Source organism: Capricornis sumatraensis, chromosome 13, assembly GCF_032405125.1.
Source record: "Capricornis sumatraensis isolate serow.1 chromosome 13, serow.2, whole genome shotgun sequence".
Classification (NCBI taxonomy): Eukaryota; Metazoa; Chordata; class Mammalia; order Artiodactyla; family Bovidae; genus Capricornis; species Capricornis sumatraensis.
This window is the reverse complement of record NC_091081.1, coordinates 48,866,082-48,883,128: the sequence shown is the minus strand read 5'-3', so window position 1 is coordinate 48,883,128 and position 17,047 is coordinate 48,866,082. Positions and strand designations below refer to the sequence as shown.

At 35.9% G+C, this 17,047-nt stretch overlaps 1 protein-coding gene across 2 annotated transcripts in view; it reads right to left on the bottom strand.

Moving 5' to 3' along the window:
- Positions 1 to 17,047, bottom strand: part of RNGTT (RNA guanylyltransferase and 5'-phosphatase) — a 232,855-nt gene that overhangs the window by 72,224 nt on the left and 143,584 nt on the right. For both annotated transcript variants that reach the window (XM_068984909.1, XM_068984910.1), the window contains one exon: positions 11,391 to 11,491. In XM_068984909.1, coding sequence (XP_068841010.1) covers positions 11,391 to 11,491 — 101 coding nt within the window. The remainder of the gene's footprint in view (positions 1 to 11,390; positions 11,492 to 17,047) is intronic.

Sequence of the window (17,047 nt, the reverse complement as noted above, 5' to 3'; positions counted from 1 at the left end):
GAAATCAAGATGTTGATACAACCATGCTCCCTCTGAAATCTTGTCTTGCCTCTTCCTCACGTCTCATGGTTTGCTGACAAACCCTGGCTTACAGCTGCAGCACTTCAATCTCTGCCTCCCTCATCACATGGCATTTCCTCCTCATGTATCTCCCCTTCTCTTCTTATTATATCTCTTAAACAACACTAGTCACATTGGATTAAGGGCCCACCCTACTCTAGTATGACCTCAATCTTCACTTATACCTTGATTACATCTACAAAGATTCTATTTCCAAGCATAGTGACATTCACAGGTAACAGAGCATGCAACACACCTTTTTGAGGGACACATTTCAACCCACCACACCAGACAAACACTAACGAAAGAGAGAGAAGGTTGAAAGAAAAGGGCTGACAGAGTTCTGGTAATGTTTACTGATGTCAGATGGTGTACTAGGTGAGAACAAGGGCAGTAAGATCAGTTAGAGGCTACTGCGGTAGTCCAGGTAACACAATGCTACCTTGAATGAAGATCATGACTATGGGACAAAACAAAGTCAACACACTTGAGCAATAGCTGAGAAGTAAAACTAACAGGACTTTTCTGGATAACCAGGTAAGGGAGACAAAGACAGTGTATAGGTTTCTGGCTTATTAAACTGATTAGACAATGTTAGCAATCTCTGTCTTCTAGCCAGTTACTTCCTAAAGCACAGAGATCGGTTCTTTTAACTGATCACTAACTGTTCAAGGTGAGTCCTAATTCTCTACTCTGGCTTTCTTGGTCTAGCACAATCTGGTCCTAGTCTACTTTATACAAGTGTCCACTTCCATAAATTCTAGTGATTCAATAAACATTTCACACTAATTTCATGACTTTTTTTCAGACTGTATATCTTGAATGGCATTCCTATGTATTTACAAAGTTTTACTCACAGAACCTTCTTCTATGGAAACTTCACTGTGCTGTTACTGACAATTAAAATATTTTATATATAAGATTGGTCTTCTGTAGTGCTTTCCTCACACTGATAGTACAGCTTTTGTCACACTAATACTTATCTGTATCTATCCCTCTAGCCAAGCTACTCATACCTTCAGGACAGGGCTTATCCATCTTTTTATTCTCATCTCCTAACAATGTGGTTTGCACACAGATGGTTTTCAAAGAACGGTTACTGAATAGTGATTAATCAGTTTTAACTAGCACTGCTACTTACTATGATGAAAGTCTAAAACCAAATGGAAGACAAAGGATAGTGATTTTTTTTTCATTTTTATAAATTAGATTCTGAAAAAGATGAATAAAGGTCTTTGTTTCTTAGTAATGAATTCATGTAATTTACAGTTAATGTATTCTAAACTCCCTTGAGACTATGTAATATGGCCTATACTTTCTACAATAAATCCATATTTAAATGCCAAAGCAATTTAAAAATCTAAATAATACATATTCCTGCTCTAGTTATGAAAGTTAAAGACATTACTCAGAAGTGGTAAATTGGATATTTGAGGAACTTGTGTCATTGTACAACAGTCAGGAAAAATACTTCTGATATTAGCATGTTAATGGACACAGAATTTAGATCCATTTTCAAACAATTAAGTAAAAACAATGCACTTTCTTAAAAAGCTGCATAATCTACAGACTTCCCTTTGATAACTGAAAACATGCTTATGAAATCTGCAATGACTTCTGTTTATCAACATGAACTATCCTTAAGCTGCAGATATAGAAAACTTCCAGTTGAAAGAGGTTTCTAATTAAAACATTACAAGGTGGTAATTTACTATAAATACAGTTGTTAAATCTGTAGTGTTTACACTGAATAATGCTGGTACATTTATGGACACTTAGAACAGCTAAAGCTTAGATTATTATTAGACAATGAAATATATTTCTTACAATTAAGTATAATTTTTTTTAAAGTCATATATAACAGGTACCAATATAATAAAATTAAGATACTGAGAACAACTATTAGCAACACCACTTCACGAAGTTTTGCAAAAATCATGGATCATAATTGTTCTTACCATACTATTATTCAACATTATTCAATACTTGGAAACTAAGATAGTTTTCTGATAAACACAAAGAACAAAATGAGTTCCATACCCTTCCCCCATATATTTTCCCCTGAGGTTCAAAGCTTAATATGAGTTCCATTTTCCAGAGATAAAAGGACTGCATTAACAATGATGTGCCCTAGCTTTATTCTTTTTACAATAAATTACCATATTTATATTTTGGAGCTGTCATATGCTACAGGATATTAAATATCCTCTTGTCATAATTAACTCTTTAAACCGAATTAAATGACTTGGTTCAAAACAGACTGTGAAAGTTAAAAGAAATAATTCTATCACTAATTATTTTCTAATTATTTTAATAATCAGAGCTATTTAATTTATTCCATAATTGATTTTAACAGAGAAATGCACAGTGACTAAAAGTTCAATTTTTTCCCTCCTTTTACCCTTAAAATACAAACAAGAATTTGAACTTGGGATGGTTAGCAATAAATGTATCATAACTTCATAAATACTTCAGGCCAAATCCTAATACAGCAAGTGGTAACAAATTACTAATTTTAAAATCTCCATCCATAATTATATCAAATATAAGCCATTAGACAATACTATAAGTGTCTCATTTCACTGTTGTTGTTGTTCAATTGTTGTTCATATCCAAATCTTTGTAACCCCATGGACTACGGCACGTTAGGCTCCTTTGTCCTCCACTATCTCCTGCAGTTTGCTCAAACCATTGAGTTGGTGATACTATCTAATCATTTCATCCTTAGATGATGAGATGGTTCATTTTACTAAGGCTTAGTAATATTTTTGTTATGAACACTACTGCTTCTGCAGTAGGTTAATATGATGGCATTTAGAAAAACTCTCCTTTATATTAACACAAACTCAAGAAGGTTTATAGTAAAATACTGTTTTCACAGGCTACTTGGATTAGTTTGAATCACATTCTCTCCAATGTGATTCAAAGTAGGAACAACACTGGTATTGTATCTATACAATATCTCCACAGATATCTACCAGGTAACAAGCACCTCATAACATAAAAGCTAACTTAGAAAAATATGTCATTAAGGAAAATTAAATTAGAACAAATAATACAAGCAAAAGGCTCTTGTTATAAAGAATAATTTTTAATGAATAAAAATAAAAGTTAAATTCCAAAGAACCAAATGATAAAATAAATGTGATGCCAATTTCTCTTTAATAAATTAACAAGTGAAAGAGTATTTTGACTCCAGTGAAGTTATAAACACGTTTTGAAACCATATCTCCCTTTCTCCTAGGCACTTTGACTGTGGTATTTATTTCTGGTAGGTGGCCTGAGACCAATTTTCTGTAGGAAGTAGGGTAGATCAAACGAAAGAGTTAACAGGAATTACTAACACCTCAAAAACAGCCAGACAGCCGGGCAGAGGAACTGAAAGCTCAGCCACAGCTTCTCCATTGCTTTCCCGGTCCCTTGGAAATACACCATAATCAAGAATTTGATAGAGTAACCATTCAAAGGACTGAAACCCAAGGAAGATTTTTCTTTAAAAATGTTTGAGTGATGAGAATATGTTTAAATAGGATAACCAAAGCAGTTACTATGGGCCATTTGTTAAAAGATAAAAGTAGCCACTCCTATACCCCCCAAAGTGTGATCAGCTATATGCCAAACACAGTCATTAGGTGTACTCTGTAATAATACTGGTTACATTAATGTTTTTATCTCTAATTTCACTTACTTAAAAATATTCTTCAATGAAATATAAACAAAAGAGTTAAACATTTCATCCAAAATAAAGTGGGGCAGGGGGTGGGGGAACTCTGCTCAGCAAAGAAGAATTTTTTATTATATTCTTGCTGACTTAATCCTTTCTAACACAACAACATTTTTCAACAGTCTGAATATCTTATCACTATAATGTCTTTCTTAAAATCCTAAGACTAGTTCAAGTAAATATGAGAAATATTAATAGAATTAATCATTATTTTCTTTGAATAAATCTTAATAAAAGAAAAAAATCACTTTAGTCAGAGTAAGAGGATTTTTCATCCATTTTCAAGCAAAGTAGAATCATGTAGTTGATTCCATTTACCTCACTGCACTTGTTATGAAGCTATTAGCACTTCTCACTTTCAAATGCCCAGACCTGAGCTGGGTTAATAAGATGCACCATTTTTTTCATTCTACAAAACCTCATAATGCAAAATTATTTTTGCATTTTAGCCTACTAGCTTATAATTGTAAAGTCTATACAGGCAGAACTCAAATTTACTCAGTCTACTCATACAGTTAAATAAAGAGTATGAATAAATCTTCACAACAAATCTATGAGCTAAGCATTATTACTGGGGACATTTTACACATGAGGAAGCTTAAAAAGATTAAAACAACAGCAAGTTAAGTAGTGGAGCTAGGATTTGGTTCTGTGCAGTCCTGGTACTCATGTTCTTACCCATTATACATATCACAAAGTTATTTTAAGACATTCGCTATCAAAACTTTCTGTAAAAACTTTTCTGATGTTTGTTATGCTCTTGCTCTCCAGATATTCAACAATTTATATAATTAATTATACAGATACACTGAATATATAGGCACTTTAAGAGGGAAAAATTAACAGAAATTGGAATCAAACAGGAAGTAATCCACATAGAAAGCTGAATTCAGATAATTCAGCAAACAACAGAACTACAGGACTGGCAAAAAGGGAATATGGATTTTTAACTTATGGATGAATATGGATGCCTTAACCTGAAAACAACACAAACAATAACAAATAGAAAAATGCTTACCAAGTGCCACCTGTTCTAAAATAGTTTACATATATTAGTTCACTTAATCCTCACAAAAGTTTTACGAGGCCAATTTCTATTTTGTGCTGTTGTTGTTCTTCAGTCACCCCATAATGTCCAGTTCTCTGCGACCCCATGGACTGCAGCACTCCAGGCCTCCCAATCCCTCACCATCTCCTGGAGTTTGCCCAGTGTGATGCACTGGAGAAGGGAATGGCAAGCCACTTCTGTATTCTTGCCTTGAGAACCCCATGAACAGCATGAAAAGGCAAAAAAGATAGGACACTGAAAGATGAACTCCCCAGGTCAGTAAGTGCCCAATATGCTACGGGAGATCAGTGGAGAAATAACCCCAGAAAGAATGAAGAGATGGAGCTAAAGCAAAAACAACACCCAGTTGTGGATGTGAATGGTGATGGAAGTAAACTCCAATGCTATAAGAGCAATATTGCATAGGAACTTGGAATGCTAGGTCCATGAAACAAGGGAAATTCAAAGTGGTCAAACAGGAGATGGCAAGAGTGAACATCGACATTTTAGGAATCAGTGAACCGAAATGGACTGGAATGGGTGAATATAACTCAGATGACCATTATATCTACTACTGTGGGCAAGAATCCCTTAGAAGAAATGGAATAGCCATCATAGTCAACAAGAGTCCAAACTGCAGTACTTGGATCCAATTTCAAAAGTGACAGAATGGTCTCTGTTTGTTTCCAAGGCAAACCATTCAATATCACGGTATGCCCCAACCAGTAATCCTGAAGAAGCTGAAGTTGAACGGTTCTATGAAGATCTACAAGACCTTCTAGAACTAACACCCAAAAGAGATATCCTTTGCATTATAGGGGACTGGAATGCAAAAGTAGGAAGTCAAGAGATACCTGGAGTAATGGGCAAATTTGGCCTTGGAGTACAAAACGAAGGTCAAAAGTTAACAAGAGTTTTGCCAAAAGAACGCACTGGTCATAGCAAACACCCTCTTCCAACAACACAAGAGAAGACTCTGCACCTGGACATCACCAGATGGTTGATATTAGAATCAGACTTATTATATTCTTCACAGCCAGAGATGGAGAAGCTCTATGCAGTCTGCAAAAACAAGACCGGGAGCTGACTGTGGCTCAGATCATGAACTCCTTACTGCCAAATTCAGAGTTAAATTGAAGAAAGTAGGGAAAACCACTAGCCCATTCAGGTATGACCTAAATCAAATCCCTTACGAATATACAGTGGAAGTGACAAATAGACAAAAGGATTAGATCTCATAGACAGAGTGCCTGAAGAACTATGGATGGAGATTTGTGACACTGTACAGGATGCAGTGATCAAGACCATCCCCAAGAAAAAGAAATGCAAAAAGGCAAAATGGTTGTCTGAGGAGGTCTTACAAGTAGCTGAGAAAAGAAGAGGAGCTAAAGGCAAAGGAGAAAAGGAAAGATATACCCATTTGAATGCAGGGTTCCAAAGAATAGAAAGGAGAGATAAGTAAGCCTTCCTGAGTGATCAATGTAAAAAAATAGAGGGAAACAATAGAATGGGAAAGACTAGAGATCTCTTCAAGAAAATCAGAGATACCAAGGGAACATTTCATGCAAAGATGGGCACAAAAAAGGATAGAAACAGTATGGGCCTAACAGAAGCAGAAAATATTAAGAAGAGGTGGCAACAATACACAGAAGAACTATACAAAAAAGATCTTCGTGACCCAGATAACCATGATGGTGTAATCACTCACCTAGAGTCAGACATCCTGGAATGTGAACTCAGGTGAGCTTATGAAGCATCACTATGAACAAAGCTAGTGGAGGTGATGGAATTCCAGTTGAGCTGTTTCAAATCCTGAAAAATGATGCTGTGGAAGTGCTGCACTCAATATGCCAGCAAATTTGGAAAACTCAGCCATGGCCACAGGACTGGAAAAGGTCAGTTTTCATTCCAATCTCAAAGAAAGGCAACGCTAAAGAATGCTCAAACTACTGCACAATTGCACTCATCTCACACGCTAGTAAAGTAATGCTTAAAATTCTCTAAGCCAGGCTTCAACAGTACATGAATCGTGAACTTCCAGATGTTCAAGCTGGTTTTAGAAAAGGCAGAGGAACCAGAGATCAAATTGCCAATATCCACTGGATCATTGAAACAGCAAGAGTTCCAGAAAAACATCTATTTCTATTTTATTGACTATTCCAAAGCCTTTGACTGTGTGGATCACAACAAACTGTAGAAAATTCTTCAAGAATTGAGAATACCAGACCACTTTATCTGCCTCCTGAGAAATCTGTATGCAGATCAAGAAGCAAAAGTTAGAACCAGTCATGGAACAACAGACTGGATCCAAATTGGGAAAGGAGTATGTCAAGGCTGTATATTGTCATCCTGCTTATTTAACTTATCAGCAGAGTATATCATGCAAAAAGCCAGGCTGGATGAAGCACAAGCTGGAATCAAGATTGTTGGGAGAAATATCAATAACTTCAGATACGCAGATGACACCACTCTTATGGTGAAGGAGAAAAGGCGTTGAACGCAAAGGAGAACTAAAGAGCCTCTTGATGAAAGTGAAACAGGAGAGTGAAAAAGTTGGCTTAAAACTCAACATTCAGAAAACTAAGATCATGGCATCTGGTCCCATCACTTCATGGCAAACAGATGGGGAAACAGTGGAAACAGTGACAGACTTTCTTTGTTTGGGCTCCAAAATAACTGCAGATGGTGATTGCAGCCATGAAATTAAAAGATTCTTGTTCTTTGGAAGAAAAGTTATGACCAACCTAGACAGTATATTAAAAAGCAGAGACATTACTTTGCCAACAAAGGCCTATTTAGTCAAAGTTATGATTTTTCCAGGATTCATGTATGGATCTGAGTTGGACCTTAAAGAAAGCTGAGCGCCAAAGAATTGATGCTTCTGAACTGTGGTGTTGGAGAAAACTCTTGAGAGTCCCTTGGACTGCAAGGAGATCCAGTCCATCCTAAAAGAAATCAGTTCTGAATATTCATTGGAAGAACTGATATTGAAGCTGAAACTCCAATACTTTGGCCACCTGATGCCAAGAACTGACTTACTGGAAAAGACCCCGATGGCAGGAAAGATTGAAGGTAGGAAGAGAAAGGGACAATAGAGGATGAGATGGTTGGAAGGCATCACCGATTTGATGGACATGAGTTTGAGTAAGCTCCGGAGTTGCTGATGGACAGGGAAGCCTGGCATGCTGCAGTCCATGGGGTCGCAAAGTTTCGGACATGACTGAGTGACTGAACTGACTGAAGTCCACTGCATCAGTGAGGTGATTCCTCTTTAGTAAAATTTCTATTTTACTAATGAGGAATTTGAGGCACAGAAATAAAGAATACGCTCAAAGCACAGTTAGTAAGATTTAAGCCCAGGCACCCTGGGTCTAGAATCTGTGCTCCAAACTATGCTATACAAATAATAAGGTTATTTTGCTCACTTTAAGTCACTGACGTTGTTGTACTCAAGTGTTTGCACTCTCCAGAATACAGGCAACCTTTGTAATCCTAGCTTTTGACAATGACTACATTTTTTGGTTGTAGATTATTTAAACCCACAATAATTTTAAAGCAATGCAATAGCTTTCTGATGAAAATCTGTATTGTATGTCAATACAATGTAAACTGCTAAGATGTACACAAGTTATTTTAGGTCATGATAAATCAACATTAACTTAATATGTTCAAATTTTCAGAAATGATACTACAAGAAGTGAAAATACCAAATGTCTGCAAAAAGAAAAAAATCATTGCAGACATTTTCAAAGATTGGTATTTATATTATACCTGTCAAGACATTCCATTCCATACTTAACTTTGTAGAAATATATAGGAGCAGAACAAAGAAAAGAAATTAGCTTGCCTTATGATATTTAAATATTTTAGTCCACTTCACTAGTCACATGTTATGATTCTTATGATTCAGAGACATGGCTACATTCCTCTCAAACTATTACAGGTATATTTCCCCATAATGCTCTCTGACATATCGCATCTAACATAAGCATTAGATACAAACTCATTTACTTTGTGAAAACTGCTATCATCCATAACATTCTCTCCGTGGGAAAAAAAAGGATATTACTCCAGCTAACTGAATAATACATATTTAATATAATATTTATCACTTTATAGTTCATATTATATACTCCATTTTTGAGAACTGACACTCATGTTACATATATAAATTATGTACCTACATCAATGTAAGCTGCTTAATTCTATAAGAAAAATCATCTTAAATGCTAGTATTTCGGTATGTTTTAAAGAGGTATTAGAATAAGAGATAATTTATTTTTTCTTATAAGAAGACATTCCAGATAGGTAAAATTAAAAATATACATATATTAAAACATACTAAGAATAGAAGCAAATGACAAACTACTAAATTATACTTTGTCATATTCAATTGCAATAGACAAATAAAGGAAAAAATTAATATCATTTTTAATACTTAGAAAAATGGTCATTCCACATGTAGCCTCATATAGCTTTTCAGTGCTGCTAAGAACTGCAATCTTAGAAAGCCAAACAAAATGATTGGCATGTGTTTCAAAACTCAACGAAACAATCAACAACATCACAGAAAGGTTTATACTTAACTAAATATTATAGAGATTTAAGTAAAATAGAGGATTTAGCAATGAAGCAATTTCACAAATTTCACTTTATCTTTGAAGTCTTATTTCCAAAGAACCATATTCATTTGTGTCTTTTAAGGGAAAAAAAAAGATGCATGCAGACTTAATCCTTCAGCCACCGCTATTTAGAAGAGAGGTGGTATTCTCCAAGGCACTTCCAGAAAGACATACGAACATCATCTTGCATGACTACTGATTTGGAGGTTCTAAAGTGAACTGGCAACCCAGAATACCTGTACCCCCAACACTTCATCAGGAAGAATAAGTCTTGAGCTTACTACTCAGCAATATTTATCCAAAGACAGCGTTATTTTATATATACAAGGGGAGGTAGAATGTGTTTGGGGGCAGTTTCCAGAAAATATTAATAATATTTATTCATCTTATTAGTAGTTAAGTGTTATAATAACAATGTTGTAGTGAGAATACTGGTTAATAATTAATAAATGGTTAATTGTTATTAATATTAATATCAATGCATAGCTAAGTATTGATAAATAGTAAACTAAAGATTATTCTTCCTGATAGATATCCAGCATATAGATATCCTAGATTATGAATATTATTTATTTTATCTAATCTTCTACATTATTCTATAGAATATATATATTCTATCCAATTCTATCTTTGGATTAAACCAGATCAATAGAGAGTAAAATACCTAAACAATACTATTTGAGGTCCCAGATTGTTGTTCTGGCTAAACAGTACTTTGTTATTAAGTCACAAACTCTCCTTTAAGGACATAAAATATTAACTACTCTGTGTTTTAAAAACTGATATATAACTTAATAAACTCTCTCTTTTTAGTTAGGATTCATCACCCTACACAGTATCATTATTTGAAAACATATAATCTCTTAAGAGACTTAATCTTCTGGAATCTGCAGTCACATAACTCATTGTCTACCCTTCATTCCATTAGCTACAAAAAACCAACCCTGTGGTTTACCTTTGGCAAATAAAAAGTGCATGCATTTCATGGCATGCACTGGTACATTTTTAAGCTTTCTGCCAATGTTATCTTATATACTTTCTCTTCAGGATTTCCTTGATTAAACATTTCTTGTTTTGTTATTATGCATTTACTTACATAAGATGCCATAAAAAATTGTGGAACAGGTAAAATAAAACAAGGCTTTGGAAAAACAATGAAAATATTTATTAACGCTAAAGCATGTTTCTTTTTTTTTAATTCTAAAGTAGCAACCAATGATGGAGAAGGAAATGGCAACCCACTCCAGTATTCCTGCCTGGGAAACCCCATAGACAGAGGAGCCTGGGGTCGCAAAAGAGTCAGGCATGACTTAGTAACTAACAACAACAACAACCAACCAATGAAGTCACGTATGAAGATTAACCAATACATGAAATTAACACTTAATAGACATTATGAAAAATTTTAATGAAATTCTACAATTAAAACTCTACCCCAATAAAGTATAAATAAGTTTTTGCTATGCAAATGCAAACATGAAGCAGTTCCCTTCAAAGGAAAAATGGCTTGTTTTAAAACATTCAATAATAATAATAATATCTTACATTTATAATTCACTTGGCTGGATTATTTTCAAGTAAAATCTATTTTCATTTTTATATTTTAATGAAGTTTATTGTGTTAATATTAGAAATAACTTTTTTGAAGACTAAAATTGGTCAATTTTAAAGGATGCTACCAAATATGAGCTGTAATATATCAAAGAAATAATCTGGGAAAATGAGATAGATTTATAGTATACATATATAAAGTATTCTGGGAAAGTATTTTACTTTATTTTGAAGGAATATGTAAAATACCAGATAAACAGTGAAGCTCTATATAATATAAACATTTATGTGGACATCTGTTTTCATAACTTCTGGGTAAGTACCTAGGAATAGTAAAAGTATTATTACATATAGAAATGATGGGGAATCAAACATGCATACTTACCCTTCTCCTCCCATTCTTGTTATTTTTAGGCGAAAATCCACAGAATTCAGACTGGGAGGCTTCCATTTCAAAATATCATCACATCGACCAGGTTTGTATTTCTAAAGTGATGACAATGACGATAATAGTTAATAAGAAGCTAAAGATTATATATCTGATATACTAAATATAATAACAATTACTTTTTATTAAGCAAAATCACATCTTCTTTTACTATAATCTTTGTTATCGTCAACTGATGAGTAAAGTTAGATATCGGCACTCATGAGTTAGATGGGAAGATCCCCTGGAGAAGGGCATGGCAATCCACTCCAGTATTCTTGCCTGGAGAATTCCATGGACAGAGGAGCTTGGCAGGCTAAAGTCCATAGGGTCACAAAGAGTAAAGCGACTTAGCATGCACACACGCTATTCGTTAGATATCCAACATCTTACGGATAGCCTTTCTCTCTTCCCTGTCAAAACACATAGATACTTGTTCGTGAAAGTTCTGAAAAATAATGACACATATATACTTGTTTGTGAAAGTTTTGAAAAATAATGAAACCTATTACTCCCTACAATTCACTACAACTTAAAGGAAGTTTGGTCATTTAAAAATAATTGTGCCTATTTAGTTCTTTGGCCCACTTTTTGATTGGGTTGTTCATTTTTCTGGTATTGAGCCTCATGAGCTGTTTGTATATCTCAGAGATTAATTCTTTGTCAGTTGTTTCATTTGCTATTATTTTCTTCCATTCTGAAGGCTGCCTTTTTTACCTTGCTTACAGTTTCCTTCATTGTGCAAAAGTTTTTACACTTAATTAGGTCCCACTTGTTTATTTTTGTGTTTATTTCCATTACTCTGGCAGGTGGGTCATAGAGGATCTTGCTGTAATTTATGTCAGAGTGTTCTGCCTATGTTTTCCTCTAAGAGTTTTATAGTTTCTAGTCTTACATTTAGATCTTTAACCTATATGAGTTTACTTTTGTGCATGGTGTTAGAAAGTGTTCTAGTTTCATTTTTTTACATGTGGTTGACCAGTTTCCCCAGCACCACTTGTTAAAGAGGCTGTCTTTTCTCCACTGTATATTTTTGCCTACTTTGTCAAAGATAAGATGTCCATAGGTACATGGATTTATCTCTGGGCTATTGTGCTTCATTGATCTATATGTCTGTCTCTGTGCCAGTACCATACTTCCTTGATGACTGTAGTTTTGTAGTATAGTCTGAAGTCAGGTAGGTTGATTCCTCCAGTTCCATTCTTCTTTCTTAAGATTGCTTTGGCTATTCAAGGTTTGTGGAGTTCCCATACAAATTGTGAAATTATTTGTTCTAGCTCTGTGAAAAATACCACTGGTAGCTTGATAGGGATTGCACTGAATCTACAGATGGCTTCAGGCAGTATACTCATTTTCACTATATTGATTCTTCCAATCCATGAACATGGTATATTTCTCCATTTATTTATGTCATCTTTCATTTCTTTCGTCAGTGTTTTATAGTTTTCTATATATAGGTCTTTTGTTTCTTTAGGTAGATTTATTCCTAAGTATTTTATTCTTTTCATTGCAATAGTGAATGGGATTGCTTTCTCTGTTTTTTCACTGTTAGTGTATAGGAATGCAAGGGATTTCTGTGTATTAATTTTATATCCTGCAACTTTACTATACTCATTGACAAGCTCTAGTAATTTTCTGGTGGTATCCTTAGGGTTATGCCCATCTCTTTAAGAATTTTCCACAGTTTATTGTGATCCACGCAGTCAAAGGCTTTGGCATAGTCAAGAAAGCAGAAGTAGATATTTTTTTTGGAACTCTCTTGCTTTTTCCATGATCCAGCGGATGTTGGCAATTTGATCTCTGGTTCCTCTGCCTTTTCTAAAATCAGCTTGAACATCTGGAAGTTCATGGTTCATGTACTGTTGAAGCCTGACTTGGAGAATTTTGAGCATTACTTTGCTAGCGTGTGAGAGTGCAATTGTGTGGTAGTTTGAGCATTCTTTGGCATTGCCTTTCTTTGAGATTGGAATGAAAACTGACCTTTTCCAGTCCTGTGGCCACTGCTGAGTTTTCCAAATTTGCTGGCATATTGAGTGCAGCACTTTCACAGCATCATTTTTCAGGATTTGAAACAGCTCAACTGGAATTCCATCACCTCCACTAGCTTTGTTCGTAGTGATGCTTTCTAAGGCCCACTTGACTTCACATTCCAGGATGTCTGGCTCTAGGTGAGTGATCACACCATTGTGATTATCTGGGTCGTGAAGATCTTTTTTGTACAGTTCTTCTGTGTATTCTTGCCACCTCTTCTCAATATCTTCTGCTTCTATTAGGTCCATATCCTTTCTGTCCTTTATCGAGCCCATCTTTGCATGAAATGTTCCCTTGGTATCTCTAATTTTCTTGAAGAGATCTCTAGTCTTTCCCATTCTGTTGTTTCCCTTTATTTCTTTGCACTGATCGCTGAGGAAGGCTTTCTTCTCTCTCCTTGCTGTTCTTTGGAATTCTGCATTCAGATGCTTATATCTTTCCCTTTCTCCTTTGCTTTTCGCTTCTCTTTTCACACCTATTTGTAAGGCCTCCTCAGACAGCCATTTTGCTTTTTTGCATTTCTTTTCCATGAGAATGGTCTTGATCCCTGTCTCCTGTACAATGTCATGAACCTCCATCCATAGTTCATCAGGCACTCTGTCTATCAGATCTAGTCTCTTAAATCTATTTCTCACTTCCACTGTATAATCATAAGGGATTTGATTTAGCTGTAACATACAAGAGATCAATTTCCTCTGCATCTACCGCAAACTAGGTATTGCAGGTCTTTTTAATTCTAAAATTTTCATTCTAAAGTATGTCTCATAATTCTGATTTGCATTTCTCTAATGACAAAAGATGCTGAAGATCTTTTAAGTTGCTTATTGGCTACTATCTGTGTATCTTCTTTGGTGAGGTACCTGTTCAAAATTTACCCTTATTTTTACTGGGTTATCTCCTTATAATGGACCTGTAAGAATTGTTTATATTATATATTCTGGATTAACAGCCTTGTTTGGATAGATGTTCTGCAAATATTTTCTACCAGTTTTTGTCTTGTCTTTTCATTTTCTTAACAAAATATATTTCTTTTGAATATATTTTAATGAACTCAAAATCATCTATTTTTTTCCAGCTTTACTGAGGTATGATTGAGAAATAACAAAATTTAAGGTCTACAACATGGTGTTTTGATATATGTATACACTGTGAAATGATTACCACAATCAAGCTAATAAACATATCCACCATCTCACAGTTACTTCTTTGTGTGTAACCATTTAAGATTTATTCCCTTAGGAAATTCCAAGTATATTTTATTGTTAACCACAGGTACCATGCTATATATTAGGTCTCCAGAACTAACTCATCTTATAACTGAAAGTTTCTACCCTTTGATTAATATCTCCATTCGTCCCCTACCCACCGCTTCTGGTAACCGCCATTCCACACTCTGACTTGACTTTTTTTTTGTTTTAAAGATTTCATATATAGTGAGACCTTATTTCACTTAGCATAATGTACTCCAGCAAGAATACAGTGAATCAACAGGTCAGTTAAGGGGGAAGAATCTTAACAATACTGAATCTTTCGATTCACAAACACTGCCAATCTCTTTAGTTATGACTTCTAAATTTCTCTCAGTAGTGTTTTGTAGTTTTTGGTATACAGGTCTTGCACAATTTTTGTTAAATTTATTCCTTTTAAAGTAATATTTTGGTGGCATTGTCAATACAAAAGATCAGTTGTTTCTATACAACAGCAGTGAACAATCCAAGAAGGAAACTAAGAAATCAATTCCATTTACATCAAAACAAAAATCAAAAAAAAACCCAACAAAACCTAGGACAAGTCAACATGGCAGCATTATTCAAAACTGCCAAAAGGTGGAAACAACCTAGGTTTCCATCAACATTAAAACAGACAAAGTACACTATATACATACAATGGAATATCACTCAGTAACAAAATAAGAAAGAATTTCTGATACATGCTACAAAATGAATGAACCTCATAAACTATGCTAAGTGAATAAGCCAGACACAAAAGGACAAAAATTGCATGATTCTACCTACATGAAATATCCAGACAAAGGACTAAGTGAATACCACAGGAGAGCTAGCAGGCAGCAGACCAGCCCATTCCCCACCAGAGGCAGGGAGGCGACAGCCAGAGCAGGAGGGAGAGGGTAAAACTCGGCCCCAGAGACAACATCCTCTACCAAACTGTGAGCAGGCTCCCAGTTGCTAACCAGGTCTTCCTGGGATCCTGGATGGTTGACATCCGCCAGGAGGTTCGCAGCCAGAAATCAGCTCCCCAGAGGAGACACAGGGCACACCTGAGACAGTGTTCCCGCTGCACACTCAGGAAACCAAGCAGCTGGGACCAGGGAGGTGATAAGACACATCGCACCTGGGGAGAGTGCGCTTGCCAAACACCTGGTTGCCTAAGCTGCTCCGACCTGGGAAGGGCACAACATGCAGGCCCAACTGCCTCTGCCTTTGTGGAGTACCTGAGAACCTGAACCTGAGCAGCTTAGACCTGGGAAGTGCACTCAACCCAGGGCCGCTTTAGAGAGTTCCCCTACAGAGCAACCTGGAGCCTGATCAGTACAGACTGGGAAAGCACACACACCGTGAGCAGGGGGCAAACCCAGTGTGGCCCAGACACTGCGAGCACTCCCCACACATGCCAGTGATATTTGTTTGCAGTGTTCCTCCCTCCCCACAGCACAACTGAACAAGTGAGCCTAAATAAATGACCACCTTCGCCCCCCTGTGTCAGAACAGAAGTTAGATACTGAAGAGACTTGCAAACGAAGCCAAAATAAAGAAGAGGGAATGGCTCCGGAAGTGATAGCTGCAACAGATTAAAACCCTGTAGTTAGCACTGGCAACATTGGAAGGGACCTATAGACCTTGGGTAGAAGTATAAGCTGGGACAAGGAACTATCTAAAACTGAACTGACCCCACACTGCCCTCAACAGCTCCAGAGAAATTCCTAGATATATTTTATTATCATTTTTAAAATTTTTATGTTCTTTATTACTCCTTATTTAAAACCTATTACCTTGCAAAAAAAAGACCCTATTTTTAAAGGAAATTTCATATCTTTTTTTTATAACTTTTGAGATTTTGTTTTTTAATATTGCATTTTTGAGAGTCTAACCTCTATTCTAGATTTTTAATCTTTGCTTTTTGGTATTTGTTATCAATTCTGTACCTTTAAGACTCCAATCTTCAGTAGCCCTTTTCACTTAGGAGTGTGATTACTGGCTTGATTGCTCTCTCCCCTTTTGACTCTCCTTTTTCTCTATCTCCTCCCTCCCCCTTCTCTTCTCTACTTAACTCGGTGAATCTCTGGGTATTCCGGGCTGTGGAGAACACTTAGGGAACTAATTACAAGTTATACTGGTCTCTTTCCTTTTGACTCCCCCTTCTCTCCTCCTGGTCACCTCTATCTCCTTCCTCCCTCTTCTCTTCTCTATGGAACTCCATGAACCTCTCTGAGTGTTCCAGACTGTGGAGAGCAAATAGGGACTTGATTACTGGCTAGACTGCTCTCTCCCCTTTTGATTCCCCTTCTTCTCATAGTCGCCTCTATCTCCCTCCTCCTTCTTCTCTTCTCCATGTAACTCTGTGAA